Consider the following 22376-nt stretch of genomic DNA (forward strand, 5'->3'; position numbering starts at 1 on the left):
ATTCCAATGAGGTATACCAGTACGGATGTTTTTAAATAAACACGCAGCACTCGGCTTGTCCTCAGGTGAGAGGCGGGAGCACGGGTGCTCCGCCCCCGGCGCCGCCAGCGATCGTCGAGCAGGAGAAGAGAGCGCCACTGCAGCCGCAGCAGCAGGGCAGGGCGCAGCAGTTGCCAGGTGAGAGGACAGCTTGTACAGCTGGACGGTGTGGTGAGTGTGGTGGTAGCTACGACTGTCCATAAACAGTAGTTGCCGTCTCACCGGACTATGAGAAGGAACAGAGAGTGGTTGTGTATTGCACACTCTTGTGCAATATAATATCTCCTGCGTGGGTAATCTCCATTGAGATCGGCCGCCATAGTAGAAATTCGGTTAGGAAGGCACCATACACAGTCATATTGAAATTTAATAAATGACTGCCTCGGTGGCGTAGTTTACTGCATGCACGGTACGGCAGTGCTCTGAAGTCCTGAGTTCGAATCCTGGGTCGGGCAAAGTGGTATTTGGGTTTTTTTGTTGTTCGCGATATGGCGATAGGCTCGCCCCCTATCACATCCTGGGACGGAACACACTCGGCGAAAAGTGGGTACCCTGGTTGCACCTCTGCATACCCCTTCAAGGATAAATGCGTGGTGATGTGTATGTGTTTGTGTATGTAATAAACAGCTTACATGTCTTTTACCTCTGCTACCATTCTGCCAAAGTACATTATTACATTTGCCCGCAGAACCGGTGGCGGTGCCTCCACCGCCAGTCGTCAAGCCGGCGATAGTCAAGCCGCCGAAGAACCCTAAGATCATTCAGAAGGTAAGTGTCACGTATACAACCATATTGTGTGTCGTTGGGGCGAATTACGTATCAAATAGTGGAACCTCCCCCCCCCCCCCCTGTGTGAGACACAACTTTCTTATGTTAAATACTAGCGACCCGCCCTTCGCACGGGTGCAATGCTGATACTAAATACACTACAGATAAACTGTGAACGTTGTATATAAAAACATAGCGGCCCGCTCTGGCTTCGCACGGGTATAACATAACAAAATAACAGTATTTCTACACTATTTAATGGATGTTATTATTATACATATAAACCTTCCTCTTGAATCACTCTATCTATTAAAAAAAACCGCATCAAATCCGTTGCGTAGTTTAAATCTTTAAAGCATACATAGGGACAGAGAAAGCGACTTTGTTTTATACTATAGGAATATACCACATTTACAATTGATTTTGCACCTGTAATAAGTTATGTGTTTCGATGAAAGACACCGTCTCAGCTGAGAACAAGCTCTTAAGGGTCTTACCCCCTTATTCATAGACGTTATTAATCTAAGGACGGAGCATTGCTGTCATAACAAGTCTGTTTTTCAGTACTGACGGCATACAACTTGAATCTAGTTGGCTGTCAGATGAACAAAGCTGAGAAACAGACTTGTTATCACAGCAATGCTCCGTCCTTAGATAAATAACGTCTATGTATAAGGGGGATAAGCTTTGTTTATGAAAGAATTCAATACATTTAATATCTACTTGAGATACTACTCAAAGGTGACATTGATTGAAGCCCTAAGACTCTGAAGAGCTAAGAATCAAAGAAAAGAAGACCTTAGTGTACCCATTATAAAACCCAAAATATCGCTATCAATATATATATATACGCCATACATTTTGCAGCTAATCTCTCCAGACTGCAACTAAGGCGTTTGCTGCGCACTTAAGTTAGACTTTCAAATACAATTAAAGTGCGCAGTGAATATGACGCAATCGAGAATTGCAGCCTCTTGCATTCATTATGCTCTTTTTGAAAATGCACGTATCAGCCCTGTATTATATACTGTCCCACTGCTGAGGACCTCCTGACTACTGGAAGGGATTAAACTGGCCTAGTGTAGGCAAACTTTACATACTCTCAAAATTCCTATAGAGAACTCAGGTTTCCTCACGTTGTTTTCCTTCACCGTTAAAGCAATCGATAATTCACACATAATTTGTGAGGTGTATTTGTCTTTTGAACCAGCGGGCATTCGTCTCGGCAGTCCGTTCCACATTCAATTAGGCTTCCAGGTTGGTCCTGTAGATTTGATTTCAAAATATATAGTATATATAGTTAAGACAGGACAACGTGTGTCAGATCAGCTATGAGCAGGATTCATTTTTATATATATATAAAAATGAATCCCTATTTCCCTTGGTCACGCCATCACGCGTGAACGGCTGGACCGATTTCACAATTTTTTTGTTGTTGTGTTTGTTATTGTCAGAAGAAGGTTCTTATGAAAGAAAAAATTGTGCGGAAAATAAGAAAATTTAAGAAAACTTAACCGAATATTAATTGTATATAACTGTCAATTGTTTGAAATAACTGTCAGCGATTGACAGAATGCGCGCTACAAATTCATAGTTAAGACGGGACAACGTCCGACAGACGACGTCAGCTAGTAGTAAATAAATATGTCGATCAAACACCATGGAAACAATGAAACCTACATAATGCTCATTGTTTCACATTAAACCGTGACTTGCGGTAATAGGACCGCTGTTGGGCCGTAGGGGGGAGTGGGGTGAAATAATTTCCCGGCCCAACAATAACTAATACAAAGTAATGTGTGCATAATTCGTAACAAGTGAAAAAAGAGAACCGGAAAATTAACGATAAGCAATATAAAAACATGATAATGTAGAACTATTTTCGCTTGTCTACAACGTTATAGTTTTTTTTTTTTTTATATGACCCCACTGAGCTTGAGGGTAAACGTAGTCCAGTTATCATCGAGTGACGAGAGATGATTACCCCGTCAGTCGGAACAATTATGCCGGCATGTTGGAACCGTATATATGTCTGATCTATCTGGGTTTTCACACCTTGTGTATGGTAGTCGCTATTCGGGCGGATATAAAATATATCCTACCACCAGCATAGGGGGATATTTCTTTGTGATGTTGGTCAAGTTATCGCTTTGGTACGTGCACTAAACTTCCTCCATTACACTCCTCGTCAGGGTCGTGACGGTCGTAACAAACCAAAGTATGAAAGAACGAAATGTTGGTGTCGAGGTGGCATGTCTGCCTATCCCTTTGTAGCGTGAAGCTTGATGTGTGTTTTTGACAAACAAGTGTTCATTGAAATTAAACTAATTTTCGGATTCTATCGTGGTTAGTATTTCGTTTCTCTCCCGACTCCCCGTGACCATGAAGGCTGCAAAGTCTTCGAAACGTTAGGAGTCCGAAAATTAGTTTGATTTCAATGTCTAACATTCGCGTAAACATAAGAAATCATTATAAATAAGTGTTCATTACACAAATATCGAACGTATAAATTCGTATTTTCAACCACTGCTTCCCCATGTAACTCTTAAATCCAGTTCGACTCTGGCTCTCAAACTTTTTCAATAATTATTGTGTTACGTGTAAATTAAATAGGTATTTGTAAAAGTGACATTTGACATTGAATGTGGTCAGCCTCGGTGGCGTAGTGATGGTAGTAATGGCATGCTGATATCTCGGGTTCGATTCTCGTGTTGGATAATGTGATAAAAATTATATCGCAAATTGCTCTGAATCACCTAGGAGTGTTACATATAACTAAAGTAGTACATATTCTTACTTACAAGTTTTTTTACATAATTCTTTTTAAATACATATTCAAACTTACTTATAAACTTGTTTTAGCGTTAAGATTTGGTTAAGAATTGCTTAAATAGCCGTCAAAAACATCACCGGTGCCTAGTTTAAACCTTAAGAGGCAAGATGGCGGAATTTGACTTACAGCTGATCGAGTCAATTTGTGTTTTTAACTAAGCATAGCTTTGCGAATTTTTTATAAGTAAGACTGATTGAGTTAAATCTGAATTACACAGCAAAAACTAATCTAAAATTTGCGATAATACATTGTAGCCCATTGACGTATATTCTATAGACACGAACGTCCATATAAACTATTTGTTCAAAATCTGAACTAAAATGGCAACCAAAACGTCACTGTTATAACCTATTCATTCACTTGAACAACAAATAATTTTACTTATTTGACTAATATTTTTTATTCAAATCCACTTTGACTTGAGTTCTTATATCATGAGCGCCACTGCGTACACAAACACAAGGTGTCAATATTGACTATACTAAAGTCAATTTGAATGGATTGCAGTTCAATTCAGTTGAACACAGTGAATGTTCGGAACGCCAAATCTAGTACGTAGTACATATATATCGATGATGTGAACAATTACACAACAGTGACCATTAAAAATACCAGACCTGTATTATAAAAAAAATAAATAAAAATGCTTTATTCATCACGTAGGCGAACATGGTTGCACTTATGATAAGTACACAAGGTACATGAGAATATTTAATTATTACTTAATTAGATTAGCTTATATAAATAAAAACAATTTATATTGAAAATAAAATAAATACAATTGCTAGGCATCGTTATCTACTGAGAGTATTTAGCATAGCTGTTTATAATGCAGGTATAATTTAAACAGTTATATGTTAGGTAGATAATATACATACAGGGTAATTTTGTCATTGCGTTACTTAATGAAACCACATACTCGTCTTCACCTTTGCTGACATTGTGCCAAAAATCACCCATCAATAATTAAAATTTTCCCAAAAAATCTTGGTTTTAGTTTACTGTATTTTTTATCATTTCGTAATTAATGCGAATATGGCGTGCGAGAGTGTATTTCTGACTGAGAGTATGATGTTGCCACTTCTCTTAGAGTAGTAGTAGTGGCTTTAGGGCGCGATAAATTAAAATGACTTTTTATTAATATTTATTTTGTTCGTAACTTACACTTTTTATTATACATCTAAGGCTAAAGTAACTTATGGTAAAGTGTTATTTCTAAGCAGATAAGTATGTGATTTCATTTAGTAACGCGATGTCAAAAAGACCCTGTATATCGATGCATTAGTCGAAATCTCGCTGAACAAAAATTAACAATAGGGGACCGGCCTATGCTTGATTTTGTACATTATTCTATATGTAATGGTTAATAATACGAAAAAGAAGCACTGCTGCGAAAACTGCATAAAAATTGGTTAAAAAATGAGCGAGCAATTCAATTCAAAATTGTAATGTACAGAAGTGGGCGCGATGTGGGGATATCGCTTCATCTCTTTCTTTCGCACGCGTCGTAATTCGCGATGACGTCACATGTGGGTATTTTGTCTCTTTTCTTGTAAATTACCCTTTCCACCGAAATTAAAAGACTTATAACTTGTTGATTTTTTACCGGATTTTAATAATTCTTTCTGTGTTATAATTTATATTATGTAAATATTTGATAATAGTAAAGAACAAAAATGAGTTCGATACCTTATTACTAAGGATAATAGATATCTGTTTAATGTCAGTGCTGTGGAATTGAGAACCGATGTCCACAAAACGAGTATTACAATCGATTGGAGACGTCCCTCTGCGTATTCGTATCCCTCTCACTAGCGAGACGACAGTCGCCCGCGAACCGTCGTGCTGTACGCACGTCCGACGCATTGTAACGCGTTTTAATTGCATTGTGTATGTGAAGTGTTTTACTGTGTTAATTTTATGCTACAAATTGTAATGAGGATTGGTAATTTTTCGCTGTAAGTTCACGCTGTACACGGCCGAGGGGATCGGCAGAGTTGTAATAGTATTGTGTTTTTTTATGGTGTTAGCGAGGAGTAATTGATGTTAGTTGACGCTGTGTTCGAAGGAAGGGAGTACATTTTATAGTGTACAATTTGTGACGCATATCAAGTGTAGTATGGTTTTGTGTTTATTACATAGTTCGGAGTCTATCGTGGCTGATAAATGATTTTACTCTCGTTATTTGAGACGACAGATTGTATAATGTGCGCTTTACACTTCTGCCTACGTCTGTAAAGAGTATAGGCGTGACGATATTTAGTTTAGTACGTTGAAATGCTTATAGATAATAGTAACATCGGATTTACACACGCATTGGTGTTTGATAATAAATAATAATTTTAAATTACTTAGAATTCGAGATTATTATGTTTTATACTATGGCAAAGTGCACCCCTCTACATCTGATGGTAATTGGAGTTGGGACCAATAGAATGTCGACTGACGAGAGATGATTACCCCTCAATCAACACAATTATGCCTGTTGGAATATACACAGGCTGATCCCGGAACGCGACACACGTGGACCACTATGGCGGGTTTTAACACCTTGTGTACGGCGGTCGCTATCCGGACGAATATAAAATACATCCTACCAGCAAAATAGAAGCTTACGTTTCATAGTACGCACTAATCTAATGGAAGTTTTTATGCGAATTTACTATAGGCGATACTTCACGTTTACAATTCCTGAAATAAGATTCTTATTGTTCATGATTTCGGGATAAAAAGTAGCCTATGTGTTAATCCAGGACGTGGTTTAACCGAGTGGCAAAGTTCATCGAAATCCGTTCATCTGTTTCTGTTTATTTCTAACAAAAATTTAAATACGTTCATAAAGTTAATAATGATATTCATGTATACAAATACTTCGGTTTCTATATGATGATCGGGTTTTTCGAGTCCAGGGTTCGATACTCATTTCAGGACGTTTACTAGTATTAATAACTAGCTTTTGCTCGCGGCTCCACGCCCGTGATACGGGTTTCCGGGATGAAGTAGCATGTAACACACAGGAGTAATGTAGCTATTAGTGAAAATATTTCAATATCGATTCAATAGTTCCTGAGATCAGCGCGTTCAAACAAACTCATCAGCTTTGTGTATTAGCATATACGGTCTACGTCTCCCACGGCCAACTTCACTCATAATATACCTAGATTTATTATAATGCCACTATAATGACCCTGTGATATTACAATGACACCAGAACCAGGCCGTTAAATCGTAAGTTATGATGTCCAATGACAATCTATCGTTTAATTATAATATGAATAGTGAAATTATTACTGGTGGCAGGTACCACCGCATTGTCTGTTTCTGCCAAGCAGCAGTATGTAGTCACTGTTGTGTTCCGGTTTGAAGGACATTGTAGCCAGTGTAACTACTGGATAATAAGACTTAACATCTCATGTCTCAGGATGACGAGCGCAGTGGAATATCAAACAATACTTTGTAATTTTTAGGTATTTCTGCTGTTTATGGGCGGCTGTATCGCTCACCATCAAGCGAACGGCAAACTCGTTTCGTCATTCAAAGAAATAAAGAATAATAATAATAATATCATGGCTTTTATACATTTGTTATTAAATTGTGTTTTCATCTTGGCCAGAGTGTACTCGGATGTATCGTTAGAAATACCAGATCGATGTGCCAACGGTATGTCGGTTATTACTGAGTGTTACGAGACATCTACAGCGGAGTTTATGTTAGCAAGAAAATGTGTAGGAGTCAATTTTAGCAAGTATTTACCGTGTATTCACGGCTGATTTCGGCAAAGGAAGCAAGATTTGCGGGGTGCGTATTATATACTGTCCCACTGCACGAGCCTCCTCTACTGAGAGACTAGGCCATAGTCCACCACACTGTAGTGCAGGCAGACTTCACATATCTCCAAAATTATTAGACAGCTTCTCGGGTTTCGTCATGACGTTTTCCTTTACCAAGCAAGCGTTTCACACAGAATACACACATAACTTTAGAAAAGTCAGAGGTGTGTTTGGGTTTTGATCCTGCGGTCATTCGTCTCGGCAGTCCGTTCCACATACAACTAAGCTATCGTTGCTTTACTATGTGTATAGAATTATTGAAATATTGCAGCTAATGTAAATGCTTTGAGGAAATTGTTGCGCAATATATGTTATTTAAAATAAAACTACGTTGTACTCAACGCGTGATCCAGAGACAACAACAATATATATTTTTATTTGTCAGCCATAGACAACGAAACTGTTATATCATTAGGGATGACGTTCTCTATCATAAACTAAACAAATATTTTAGATATTCAGTATAACAATATATTGCTGTAAGAACTTGCTAGTCTAAACTAGCTCAATGTCTCACGACGCAGTGCGCTGCAATGCAGTTCTTTAGTGTTTCAGCAATAATGAAATAGTAGTTTGTATCCGCACTACAGCGTAATGGACTGTGCTTATCCTTCTCAGTAGAAGCCCAGCAGTGGGACAATATATACTACAATGCTAGTGATATTGTGATCCGTTGATTTTTTTTCGTATTGACTATTATATTTCGTTAATTTAGTCTCTCAGCTTCTGCTCACTGCTGGCTTATGAAGCGGTCCATATCTGGTATAAATGTTCCATTTTGCACTTTATTACGATCAATAGTGGCCTATCTGAGAATCCAGCACGTGGTCTACCCGTGGGACAAACTTCATCCAAACCAGTTCAGCAGTTACAGCGTTTTTTTCTAACAAACATCGCGAACATATTCACAAACGTTTGTGTTTATAATTCAGTGTACAGACACCAGTTTCAGTATTTTATTATATATGCGAAACGAGTGCCGCCATGACATGACGTCATCAAGTCAGTAAACTACTTGAAGTGTCAATACGCGTTCACTATTTCTAATTTATTGAAATAGACATCTCTTCTCGAAAAGCTAAAAACTGACTATCGAACGAAGTCACGGACGTAACCTAGTTTATATTAACATTTTGGCTTAGAGCGTTCTGTACGAGTCTTTGTATTGATCGTTCAGAGCCAACGGTCCCTCTTAATACGAGGGGTCCACGAGGGGCAGGGGCATAAGGGTGAGAATGCGCTGGCAAGGGGCCGAGTCATTGATCGCAGTCGCGTTGCCGGCTACGCGTATTGTATTTTAAATGTTGTAAAAATCCTACTAATATTACAAATAAAAAAGTTTGTGAGGATGAATGTTATGATATTTGTTCTTTATTCGTGAAAAAACTACTGAACGGATTTGGATGGAACTTTACAGTAATATTGGTTATACATCAGAACAACACATAGGCTACAATTTATAATGTTTTTATGTAATTTGGTAATAATATAACGGTACATATCAAGTCTGAAAAAAAATTATCCTGGAAAACTCCTTCACGTGGACAATGCCGCGAGCAAACGCTACTGTATTTATATAAATATAAATCCACCATTCCAAAAAAAACTTAAAGCAATCGTGTACGATGCACCCCCCCCTCCCCCCCCTTCCCACTTCGCCTCCCCTGTTGTTTTAAAAACAAACGACAAATAAATTATACATGTCATTAATAGAAACAATAAACAACGATATTAAACGGAAAACATTATCTTAATTGGTTTAGCATTTACGCGTACGGTTCAACGGTTGGCACGCATCCGGCTAATGCGAGTGACGTGAGTTCAAATTCATTGCAGTCTATTTAGATGTGTTAAATATATCTACCCGAAAATAACCGTATAACAGGAATAATGTATTTTCCTATTAGTGAAATTTTTGCGACGTAAAAGTTAACGCTACAGTAGAGGAACAGATGGTTGCGTTCCTCTATGGAAGGGAAAGATTTCCAGTCAGGCAGATGTTAGTGACTGGCCGCGGCACTTCCGACGGTTCCTATTCGGAGGTGGTATATATGCAGCGCGTCGCGCAAATTCTGCAATCGCAATCCAGGATCGTTTATCGCCATCTTGCGTGATTGCTATGCGATAAATCATTACAGTTGTGTAAATACCACATAGGTCTTCTCGCAGTTCCATTGATGTTGACGAGATGGCGGTGTATACTAATAGGGGACCGGCCTATGCTTGATTTTGTACATTATTCTGTATGTAATAGTTAATAATACGAAAAAGAAGCACTGCTGCGAAAACTGCATAAAAATTGGTTAAAGAATGAGCGAGTAATTCATATTTAAAATATTGTAACGTGCTGAAGTGGGCGCGATGTGGGGATAACGCTTCATCTCTTTCTTTCGCACGCGTCGTAATTCCCGATGACGTCACATGTGGGTACTTCGTCTCTTTTCTATTTCTTGTTAATTACCCCTTTCTACCGAAATTCAAAGACTTATAACTTGTTGATTTTTTACCGGATTTTAATAATTCCTTCTGTGTTATAATTTATATTATGTAAATATTTGATAATAGTAAAGATCAAAAATGAGTCCGGTACCCTTTTGTACCGCTACAGCATAATATTCAAAATTGGTATAATACTTCCTGAGATTAGCGCGTTCAAACATACTTGCAGCTCAGTATAGATCTTATAACAGATGTCTTAGGTTGTTATTTTTTAATGAGTTGTAGCGGGGAAGGTATGCCACGCGTGCGCAGCGAGCAATATTTAGATTAGAAAAACGGCACAATAATATATTTAAAAACGTAATATCAGCCTTGTATTATATACTGTTCCACTGCACAGGCCTCTACTACTGAGAGGGATCAGGCCTTAGTCCACCACGCTGTAGTGCGGGTAGACTTCACACACCCCTTAAAAATTCTTATAGAGAATTTCTCAAGCAGGTTTCCTCACGATGTCGCCCTCCACACGGGACGTAAACTAATTGTCGATTTTTTATTTATTTATTGCACTTTATATAATGTATATAGGCGGACTTAATTCCTATAGAGAACTTCTCAGGTATGCAGGTTTCCTCACGACATTTTCCTTCACAGTTAAAGCAAGCGATAATTCACAAACAATACACGCATAATAAAAAAAAAATCATGTGTTAGCCCTTAGGATTAGAACCTGCGAACATTCGTCTCGGCAGTCCGTTCCACAGCCAACTAGGCTATCGCTATTTTAAAACATGTTTGTACAGTTTTGAAGATTGAACGACCTTGGTGAATGCGGATGTTTGATCAAATATCATATGTCATGTATGTCGACGGAGTTAGGTAATAATTATGAAAGTATAGATAACTAGTCTTTGCCCGCGGCTTTGCCCGCGTGAAGGAGTTTTCGGAGATAAAGTTTTTTTTTTCTTTTATACTTTTTTTGTTGTATTTATGTGTGTGTAGAGAAATAAATTGTTTAAATGATAAAAATCCCTCTAAAAAAAGTATCCGATTTAATTATATTTATGGCTCACTATTTCGGTCATAGTGGCTTCTACATACAAGATAGATGTATGCTGTCGCGGACTTTTATTTAGTACTATTTAAGACAAACAATTCTACGGTAAATCATCTTTGTCTAACTCCAACGGTTTAGGTAGCGTACGCGAAGATAGCAATTTTTTTTCAAATTACTTTTTTTTTTGCTTTGAATGATGAGACGAGCTTCCCGTTCGCGTGATGGTAAGCGATACGATCCATAAACAGTAGAAACACCAACACCTTGAATTACAAAGTATTGTTTGGTATTCCACTGCGCTCGTCATCCTGAGACATGAGATGTTAATTATTATGTCCAGTAGTTGCACTGATTACAATGTCTTTCAAACCGGAACACAACAGTGACTACAAACTTCTCCTTGGCGGTAGATAGACATTGCGGTGGTACCTACCCAGGCGGACACTCACAAATGACCTACCCCAAGTAAATTGGATTTCAGAGTTGCATAAGTGTTAAAACGAATTCTGTACTCTTCGATTCTCACCATGCCAACACGCCTAATCTATTTTAACACATAACACAATCAGAAATACCTCGCGCCGCGACGCGTTCGCTCCGTATCATTTAGTTGTGTTTCTCTGTTTACCCCCTTCAAATGTTGGTAGTACGCCAGTTCTAATTACGGTGTGCGGTTGTCTAGGCCCCCTTGTTGTGGTATTTGATTCTTGATAATATTTATGTACATTATTTTTAGTATATTTACTAACCTGAAACAGTAGTAGGATAATCCCAATAACATATAAAAATTTCGTCAAATTAGTTTGTATTAATAAAAATCCAGCGCATGTCGGTTGCTCCTTGACACCTACTACTACAACCGGCCGTTAAAGGCACATCCTGCCCCGCCCCGCCGCCCCGCACATGTCCCTCTCGTTCCCCGTGGTTACTGGCGCGGGCGGTGCGCTTGATCTATCAATTTCGTATGAGTTTTCATTGTTATTGTAATTTATATATATGTGATCTTTTGTACCAAAATCTAATTTGAATGTTTCGGTTTTATGGTATACAAATATTAATGTTATTTTATACTGATGACGGTTTCGCTGCGTGGCAAGCCTTTGCACGTCGTGATACTATATTAACAAAATCGTCATCATCATTGTCAGCACGTTGCAGTCCACTGCTGGACATAGGCCTCTCCCACACGCCACAGAGCCCAGTCTGCTGCTTCATGCATCCAGTGCTGGCCCTCTTGTGCAAGTCGTCCAGCCATATTGCCCGAGGGCGTCCCACGCTTTAAAAAAACATTTTAAAGAAATCAATTATTTCCCGCGGGAGCTAAATGCCGCGATGGAAAGTAGCGTAGGCTTTACTCCTAGAAAATGGTCTATCCGTGAGCCAAATTTTATCTGAATTCGTTCAGCGGTTTCAACGTATATATCTATCAAACATTTTCACAAACTTTCGCATTTGTAATATAACATTATTAGACACTTAATTAAATTAGGCCTTATTCCACCACGCTGCCGTGCGGGCAGAATTCGCACACCTTCAAAATTCTTATAGAAAACTTGTTAGATATGTAGATTTCCTCACGATGTTTTCCTTCACCGTTAAAGCGATAATTCATACAGAATACACGCATAATTTAGAAAAGTTACAGTGTGCCCTTTAGTTTTGAACTTACGGATATTCCTGTCGGCGTTCCATTCTCAACTAGGCTTCCGGATGGGTCCCTCTTGATTTTTATTAAAAATCTATGCAATAGTTTGGTTTTTAAAATAAACTAACTGGGATAAGAAAACGAATTCTGCTTTCCTGTGACCTTTATTTGTGTTTTTACGTTGGGTTTGATCAAGTCTACATCTTATTGTTATAGTTCGATTATCTAATGCTGGTGCGTAGACACGCTCACATTGTGCGTGTGTGGTGTCTGTGTGTAAACACGTCGGTCGTCATGGCAACAGGACGCTCACACATCAACAAAGTCAATATACAGCGTGATGTTTTATCTATACATATTATAAATTAAAGTCCTCTTTTCTGGTCTGTCTGTTTGTTACCGATTTTCTCAAAATCTACTGAACGGATTTTTATGAAATTTCGTATGGATATGGTTTAAAACCCTGGGAAGGTTATAGGCTACTTTCTACTCAGGGAAAATATATAGTGGAACTTTTATCCTGGAAAACTTATTTATAATATATATTTTTTTAACAGTTATGTAAAATTGTATTTGCGTAAATGTTTTAAACGTCCCAGCTTTGATTAATCAAAGTATACAGTCTTTTTGCATCGTCATGTATATATTTTTTGGCTGTACACACCTCAGCCTCAACCGCAGACCTCAGGCAAAGGTCGCGCAGACGGACCGCCGCGCGATTGTGAAATATTTTGTCCGGCAATAAACGGAATTAATTTTGAACAGTTGCCCAATGAATTTCGACATGCCCGCCACGCGGGAGATGTCGGGCGCGCGCACATCTACTAGCGAAGCGATGATATGTAAAGCGAGGTTTGGATTAGCGAGAAAACATGCTGAGGTCGAATTCAGGAATTTTATTTAAAGCAGTAATTTCGGCACGTCGCATGTCAGAACTATTGAAATATGCAGTGTATCATATTATGATACTTCTCAAGGTTTTAAGCGAGTTGATTACGAAAAATGTGACGGAATAACACGAGACGAACTATCTCTTTCGGATCTTAAAGCAGTTGTTAATAGAAAGATATTAACGTCGTACTAGTGATTATTTGAGTTGTCTTCTCATAGAATTAAAGTTTGGCCTGTTTAAGTTGATCGCGTCGCTTCATGAACTCTCTTCTTATATTGAGGTTTATGAAGACAAACCTTTTATCTAGCCTCTAAAGGTTAAGCTAGGCATTATTGCTGTTACATAGCCATTTAGAGTTTGCCCCTAACATTTATTATGTGTAGGCAGGATATGTGAAAAATGAGACATAAGAGTATGCCCTTAAATCTAATTCTTCAAGTAGGTCTTTGCAATGTTGCCTCTTCATAGATCACGCGTTTATCTATGAAGCGATTGGCACTGGGTGGATATGCAACCAGAGCACCCAAATTTCGTATGTTTGACTGCTCTGAGTTTCTGGGTTCGAATCCTAGGTCGAGCAAAGTGATACTTGGGTTTTTTTGCTCAGTGCCCCTATAACATCACGGAACGGAACACACTTGGCGAAAAGTGGGTGGCCTGGATGCGCCTCTGCATACTTCTTCGGGGATAATTGCGTTATGTGTGTTTTTTTTCTGATCTAAGAGTGATAGATGACGAGCGGTGATGATATTGTCTCTATTTTTAATTAATTCATCTCTACCGCATATTATAGCTTCGCTAGCTACGCGCCGACATTTAGCCGTCCTCATATCGTAGTCTCCCACCGAGTTTGACATCCACTTGTCTTTGCTTCCTAATGATATAATATTTTAAACTCACTCGTATACTACATACGTTTGAATATGTGTCGCGCGTTTGACATTTTTATCAAAGCAGCGTACACATTGGTCTGTATGTCATTTCGTAATCTATATAGGTCTATGTTTTAGATATTCCCTAAAACAATGTTATAAATGTGCCTTGCTGTTAGATGGTCTGGATTTTTGTATTATGCAGGTATTTTGGATTCAAATTATGTTAGAATCGATGCCTTTTAAAGTTTACTAGCTTTTGCTAGAGGCTTCGCCCGCGTGTGAGTTTTCCGGGATAAAAGTCCCGCTATATATTTACCCGGGATAGACAGTAGCCTATAACCTTCCCAAGGTCTTAAACTATCTCCATACCAAATTTCAAAAAATCCGTTCAGTAGATTTTGAGTAAATCGATAACATAGACAGAGAGAAAGGGGGTTTGGTTTTTGTTATATGTATAGATGTTATTAGGAATTAGGTTAGCTTTAAAATATTTTTAGCGGTTAAATATTTTTTGTTTAGGAATCTTCAAAAGCAGTCAAACAAGCCACTACGTAAGATAATATTATCCTTATGCTGTTGTTGTTAATAAACATTTATAAAAATTCAAGTATTTTATGAAATAAGTAAGGGTTCGGAAAGAGATAAAAAATTATGAAAACTGCATGCTGGAAAGAGACAGAGAGCATTATCAAAGGCGTTGTGTTAGGGCTGTCGCGCGAAAAAATTAAAAATGTAATTCAAATATTGACTTCCTAATAACCGTAGTTTGAAAAAGTTCTAGGATAAGAAACTGAGCTCCTGATTAAACTATTGTATCTGAAAAAAAATGCTATTTACACTTTTATAGCTTTTCGTTATCTATATACTGTAATTACTGGTGGTAGGTCTCTCATATGTGAGAGTCCTGGGTAGGTACCACGGCAATGTCTATTTCTGTGAAGCAGCAGTGTGAAGTCACTGTTGTGTTCCAGTTTGAAGGTCATTGCAGCCAGTGTAACTACTGGACATAAGACATAACATCTCATGTCTCAGGATGGCGAGTGCAGTGGAATACCAAACAATACTTTGTAATTCAAGGTGTTGGTGTTTCTGCTATTTATAGGTCGTTTCGCTTATCATCAGGTGAACGGCAAGCTCGTCTTGTCATTGAAAGCAATAAAAAAAATGCACCTTTCAGCTTTCTCTATTTACTAACTCAGTTCCAAATCCACTAAAAAAAGGGATTTTTTAATGTGTTTGTTAGTAAACAGTACATAAATAACCAAAACTTTAAATAGTGAAAATCACAGTTTTATAGATACGATAGTTTACTTAGGAGCCATCTAAAACATAATTTCAGTAATATTTTACAATAAACTACTTTTTATTCTGCCAACCCTGCCCACAACACATGCAATTAACTCACCAAAACGTGTACATACTCGCTGCCAGAACAAATTATATTAGCATGTTGCCGTCTCGCTCGCACTATACCGCATGCCAACAGCAATGTTTGATCAAATGTTTGGTTAAATTAATAATGAATTTTGTATCGTCGTTTTTGCGGTTTTGTGATAACGATGTGCATGTACCATAGCTGGCGGATTGGGTGTTAACTCTGCCTAGCACTGAAGAGGAAAAGCGTTATCATATGTATGTTTATACAGAATTTTGAAATAATACAAAATGATTATAATATTACAATTGCTGTGAAAATTTAAACATAGGCAACCCTGTTGTTTTTTTTTTTAATTTACAACTATAATTTATTATTTTAATAAAAAAATTTGTACATTTTCCACTACCAACCAATTTGAACAAACCGCTCTACACATTAGCATGCGCGCGCGCACACAACCGAAAAACCTGTTTACAAAATGGCCACCGGTCAGTCAGGTGTTTATATAGAAAAAAGTGAAACACGGACTGACATTTGGAACTTTATTATTAATGCTTATAAACTGGATTATGTTATTAATTTATGTCGAGTGTGAGAGATTGTGACATGGTTAATGTGTTTCGTTTGATCGGCTGCAGGACTGATTCGGAAATTTTCTGATCAGTAGAAATCGGTCAGGAGAGCGGAGGACCGAGCAACGTGGCGCGCTGTAGGAGAGGCCTATGTTCAGCAGTGGACAGTTGTAGGCTGATGATGATGATGATGTTTTGTGTCTCTGTAATATTGTATTCGGCTTCTAAAAGGTCATTATGTTGACTGGAGAGAGATAATCTCTCGTCAGTCGATAGAATCTGCACCTTATTACCATCAGGTGGGGATCATTTTGCTGTGAATTTTGTGATCAGATGTTTTGCGTCTCTGTAATATTGGTGTATTCGGCTTCAAACTGATCGTTGTGTCGACTGTCGAGGAGTGTTGATGGACTCTGCACCTTACCATCAGATGCAATGGGATCATTTTACTGTGCCGAGACTTTCCCGCCCTCACACCCACCACTACAACTCCTGTAAGCCAGGATCAGCAGTGACATTGTATGACACCGAGTACTGAAGCTCGGCGAGTCTCAGGGAAAACTAATGTCATTATCCCGCAACGAAATTAATCAAATAGAAAGATAGGGAGGAGTTCGAAATATTAATTGTGCCTTACCATCAGGTCCAATGGGATCATTTTGCTGTGCCGGTATGAAAAATAAAAAGGAACTAGGTACTAATTGAATTGTCTATTTCTGCGATCAAGTCTGACAAACTGGTCATTATGTCGACTGTTGAGGAGTGTCGATGGAATTTGCACCTTATCATCAAGTGCAATGGGATCATTTTCCTGTGCCCATATAAATAAAAAAGGAACTAGGTACCACCTGAATTGTCTATTTCTGTGAACAAGCCTGATATTTGTGGTACCCATCTGGGGATATGGAGGCGTATCGGTATTTCCTAAATAATAATAATACAAGCTTTATACATGCCCACTGTCGAGCGTGGACTTCCTCTACTGAGGGTTTAGTTTTTGTATATCGGGTCCCGTAGTCAACACCGGGGGGAAACCTGCAAATGGGATACTGGAATGACCCTAGCGATAGCAGGGGCCTGGAGGAAAGTTGGGAGGGGATAGCTGGGAAGGAAGTGTGGGGGAAGAATAAGGAAACCTCTTTGGATAGGACTAGGGGAGAAGGCTAGTAACTGTTAGCGATCCTTTATACGCCTCAATGTGTCAACCATGAGGTATCCACACTTAACTGTGTGCCTAGGGCCGCGGCAAATGTCCCCCTGTGGGAGCATGAGGTGTGGAGACCAAGCGCACAAGGATTGTCTTGGAGGGGATGGTTTAGGTTGTGCCTCCACGCTGTAGTGACGGTCGGCATTTTGAATATCATTAACATTCTGCCAAGCGTTATGAGGATCTACCACGTAGGTCACAAGGGTCATAGTTAAATTATAGACCTCAGTGTTATGTAAAGGTGACACGAGATGGCGCAATGGATGAGGCGACGCTGAAACGATATGTCGTGGGTTCGATCTTGATAGATTTTTTTATTGTCACATACGATGGCCTAGTTGGGAGTGGAGCGGACTGTCGAGACGAAGGGCCGCAGGTTCAAACCCAACTCTGACTTTTCGAAGTGTGTATCGTTAGCTTAACGGTGAAGGAAAACATCGTGAGGAAACCTGCATATCTGAGAAGTTCTCTATAGGAATTTTGAGGGTGTGTGAAGTCTACCAATCCGCACTAGGCCAGCGTGGTGGACTAAGGCCTAATTTCTTTCAGTAGTAGAGGAGGCCCGTGCCTAGCAGTGGGACAGTATATAATACAGGGTTTGGAATTTGAACCTTCGAACATTCGTCTCGGCAGTCCGTTCCACACCCAACTAGACTATCGCCGCTCGTTTCATGCATATTTCGGGATATTTAAATTGCATATAATCCGGTCTCCATTACAAACAACTCGACGTTACAACACGAAACAGCTATAAATATGCAACAGGTCGAAAAACTTTCGCGCAACACTTCCGTAATCAGACGGAGAATAAAATTAAAAGTGTTTCGTGAACGGACGGACGCGTCGATTGAATATATATATGCATATTCGATGGATTGTGGGACATTGAGTCGATTGGAGCGTCTTGGTCGCGTGGTTTTATTGCGGGCTCGGTGCGACATAGCTCTGAGGTCCCGTTTTTTTTTATGTTTCTCTATTAGGGGTTACAATTTCGCATAATACTAAGTTACATTTTGTTCGCATCGGGTGAGGGGGGGACGAGGTTCCGCTAGAGGTCCCGGGTTTGAATCCCGAGTCGGGCAAAGTGATATTGGGTTTTTCTGCTCAGTAACGGCTCGGGGTGTGGACTTCGTACCCTATATTGGGATAGTCACGCCCAGTGGATGCACTGGTAGCAGCTCTGTCTACCCCTTCGGAGATAAAGGCTTGAAGTGTTTTTTGGGTCAATGCTATGTAAAGGAAGTAATTATTTAGATGGAATAGCGGATTCGCAACGTTCCTATAAGTCATCAAATTACCAAGCTTATTCCGGGGTTTAATAATTGCGTACGGATATTGCTAGCAATAATTGATCTTAATGAGGCTTTAGTGACATCTCCTACTTGATACAATTGATTAGACGATCAAGTTGTTGATCATTTATTTACGAACACAGGCCACGTGGATGATACAGATGTCATGTAATGATTGGAGGTCTCGCCGTATTCAACCCTTACTGGGCTTGCAATTGAAACGATCAATATCTAGAAACAAACCTGTCTTCGAATCGTCAGCAAAGATTAACGTCAGATGCTTACAGATGTGTTATTTTCATTGGTTTATTTTAACAATCTATCCGGTGATATAAAAGAAATGGCGGGTAAAATAGCGCATATCGGTCAAGGTCTATGTCCAGTAGTGGACAAAGATATAGACTGATGATAATGATCCGATGTTAGAAATTCCAATCCTTCATTTAAATCGAGCGTTAAGTAATGTGAAGAGTATAGGCCTTAAAGCAGCAAGTCTTTTGAGACTTGCTGGGTGTCCAACACGTCAGTAATGATGATATGGCTAGTTTCAAAAGTGATAGAGGAGGTGATATCCAGATACTGCATGATATGGTGTGGGTCGGTCAAATGTTCCATTAGATAGAATGAGATGGAATAAAATAGAAAAAAATGAGATAGGAAGGATTAAAATTGTAATGGGAAGATATGGGAAGGAATTTGATTGAAAAGAACGCGGAGAGAAGCTATGATAATTAGATGATAAGAAATAAGATGGTAAAGGGATGAGATAGGAAAGGAATGAAATGTGAAGAAACGCGACGGAATAAGACCGTGAAGAGATGAGATAGGCAAGGAATGATACGTGAAGGAACGCGACGGAATAAGACCGTGAACAGATGAGATAGGAAAGAAATGATACGTGAAGGAACGTGAAAAAATAAGTTAGTAAAGAGATGAGATAGGAAAGTAATGAAACGTGAAAGAACGCGAGTGAAAACGATAAGATGATTATTTTAAATAGAGATATAACACATGTATCTGTTACGTGAACACTCGCAGGCTCAAAAACAGTTATTAACACAGTGACACGCTGACGAACGATGTAGATAGCCTGCCGACCTTGGCCTTTCAAACCGGACCCGTGGCTATTTCGGTGCTAAAAAGAGGATTCTGAGAGGTGTGTCTGTCGGATTATTTTCTATTATGTAATCTGTGTGTGTGTCTTGCTATGGGTGGGAAGTTGACAAATAATATTACCAACTCCTCCCTATCTTTCTATTTGATTAATTTCGTTACGGGATAATGACATATTAGTGTTCCCTGAGACTCGGCGAGCTTCACCGCTCGGTGTCATACAATGCCACTGCTGATCCTTACAGGAGTTGTAGTGGTGGGTGTGAGGGCGAGAGGGTCTCATTATGTAATCTGTCTTTTTAATCAACTTCAAAAGGAGGATCTTCTCAATTCGACTGGGTTAACAAGCATTTTTTTTTTAATTATATTGCCTTACATAAGTATGTGAGCAAGCAATCCGCCTAATGATAAGCAGCATCATGGACTATAGCAATGCTAGAAGTACAGCCAAACCGCTGCCTGCCGGGACGGACATTTGACGGAATAATTAACACCTTTTAACCCCGAAGGGCTAGGCAGAGTCGCAACTAGTCCACTAGGAGGCGAGCCTAGCACCACATGGCACAAATTACTGACTTCAGGCTGATACAGATTAGAAAAATCATTACTGCCCGTTCAGGGCTTCGAACTCGAAACCTCAAGTACTACATCGAAGTCACAAAGGCAGTCATAATACATAAGGAACTTTGAATATTCAATACTTCACACACCCTCAAAATTCCTATAGAGAACTCCAAAGGTATGCAGGTTTCCTCACTATGTTTTCCTTCACCGTTAAAACAAGCGATAATTCACAAAGAATACACACATAACTTTAGAAAAGTCAGAGGTGTGTGCCCTTGGGATTTGAACCTGCGAACCATCGTCTCGCCAGTCCGCACCATTCTCAACTACGTTATCGCTTGTGTGGGTAATATCATAATATTTTTCCACACAATTACAATTTACAATGGACTGTGCAGGAAATCGAAAACAAGTATTGAACGTAATGTTTAACTTGCAATCTTTTGTTCGTCAATTTGTATTGTATCATGTATTGTTTAAGAAAGTGTTTCACACTGTATTTTAAATAACTGGTGGTATTATAAAATGTACTCTTTGAGATGTATTAAAGGTGGATTTTGCTTTGGATTATGTGATTTTTTTAAAAGCTTACATGTAAACTGCTATTTTTCGCTATCTATCATATACATATGTATGTCTGTGAGAAATTGCATCGAGCTAGCATTGTTGAAACAACAGCCTCTAAGCTCTAATACTTTCAATAATTAAGTATTTTTTTTTGGTGTACAATAAAGCTATCTATAATCCATATATGCACGCGTTTTATCCCCCAAAGGGGCAGGCAGAGACGCAACTGCTGCGTTCAACTTTCGCAGTGTACTCCGTCCCATGATGTGATAGGTTGAGCATGTAGTCATATCGAGCACAAATTCCAGACTCCGGGCTGATAATGAGTAGAAAAGTTAAATGTCACTTTGCCCGACACGTGGGTCGAACCCAAGGCCTGAGTTCCAGTCATAATACAACTACGCCACCGAGGCAGTCCGTAAATAATATAATAACAAATATATAGATCAGTTATTATAAAATAAATTTTCAAATGCAATCATATCTAAGCGACAAATACACCGAAAATTAGTTATGTATTAATTTCAAAATGACAGAGTTTTCTGTGTCGTTTGATCTAGATTTTGTATCTGAAGGATAATTGTTATATTTATTATACTTTATTTATACAAAGTAAATAGTTTATCAAGAATTTTCCTACAAAAATCTAAACTCGAAATCGCCTCATACTGATGTACTGATTGTCGCTTAGGTTTTTTTTATTTATTTAAATAGCATTACCACACCACACATCTTATTGTTAAATTTAAATTATGATACATGTAGATAGATATTATTTCAATAGTCGGTAATAAATGACGAAACGAACGATGAATGAACTTTTAAACATTGCATCATCCTTTCGCTAAGTGTTTGTCAATTTTGTATAAGAAAAACACAGTGATAGTTAAATATTAACATTTAGAGATTCATAATTATGATGCTGTGGTATTGGGTAATGCGTGTTGTGTCAATGATTCATGAGGAATGCAAATTAAATTGAAATATTGCATCTCTTTTGAGTTTTGATTTAAATCGTGGAGAGGTTTAATATTTATTTTATTGTAATAAATTTGTAATTTAGGCGAGAGGAAAAATATTTTTTTAAAACAAACAAAATAGTAATACAGTCTTGACGTATCAATACAAAGTATGTAATAAATAATTTTGATTAATCAACGGGAAAAGTTTGTATTTTATACTAAAATATTTACTTGTATACGCTAACTTCCGAAATGACCTAACCGACATCAATGATTTTTTTTTACGGGTCAAATTAGTTCCTGTCTGGAATATAGGTGGCGCTATTGAGACATAAAATAAGGA

The 22376-nt window shown here is 38.6% G+C and overlaps 1 protein-coding gene across 8 annotated transcripts in view; it reads left to right on the forward strand.

The window, feature by feature from the left end:
• The window catches only part of LOC115454429 (la-related protein 1), a 105102-nt gene that overhangs the window by 32512 nt on the left and 50214 nt on the right, over window positions 1–22376 (forward strand). For 3 of the 8 annotated variants that reach the window (XM_037447618.1, XM_037447619.1, XM_037447630.1), the window contains exons 2-3: window positions 48–177; window positions 728–807. In XM_037447618.1, the coding sequence (XP_037303515.1) occupies window positions 48–177; window positions 728–807 (210 nt within the window). Of the gene's footprint in view, window positions 1–47; window positions 178–727; window positions 808–5433; window positions 5599–5666; window positions 5686–22376 lie in introns of those variants that run through there. The other 5 variants (XM_037447624.1, XM_037447646.1, XM_037447634.1 and 2 more) reach the window with 5 other exon arrangements.

The sequence above is a fragment of the Manduca sexta genome, chromosome 1 (genome assembly GCF_014839805.1).
Source record: "Manduca sexta isolate Smith_Timp_Sample1 chromosome 1, JHU_Msex_v1.0, whole genome shotgun sequence".
NCBI classification, from domain to species: domain Eukaryota; kingdom Metazoa; phylum Arthropoda; class Insecta; order Lepidoptera; family Sphingidae; genus Manduca; species Manduca sexta.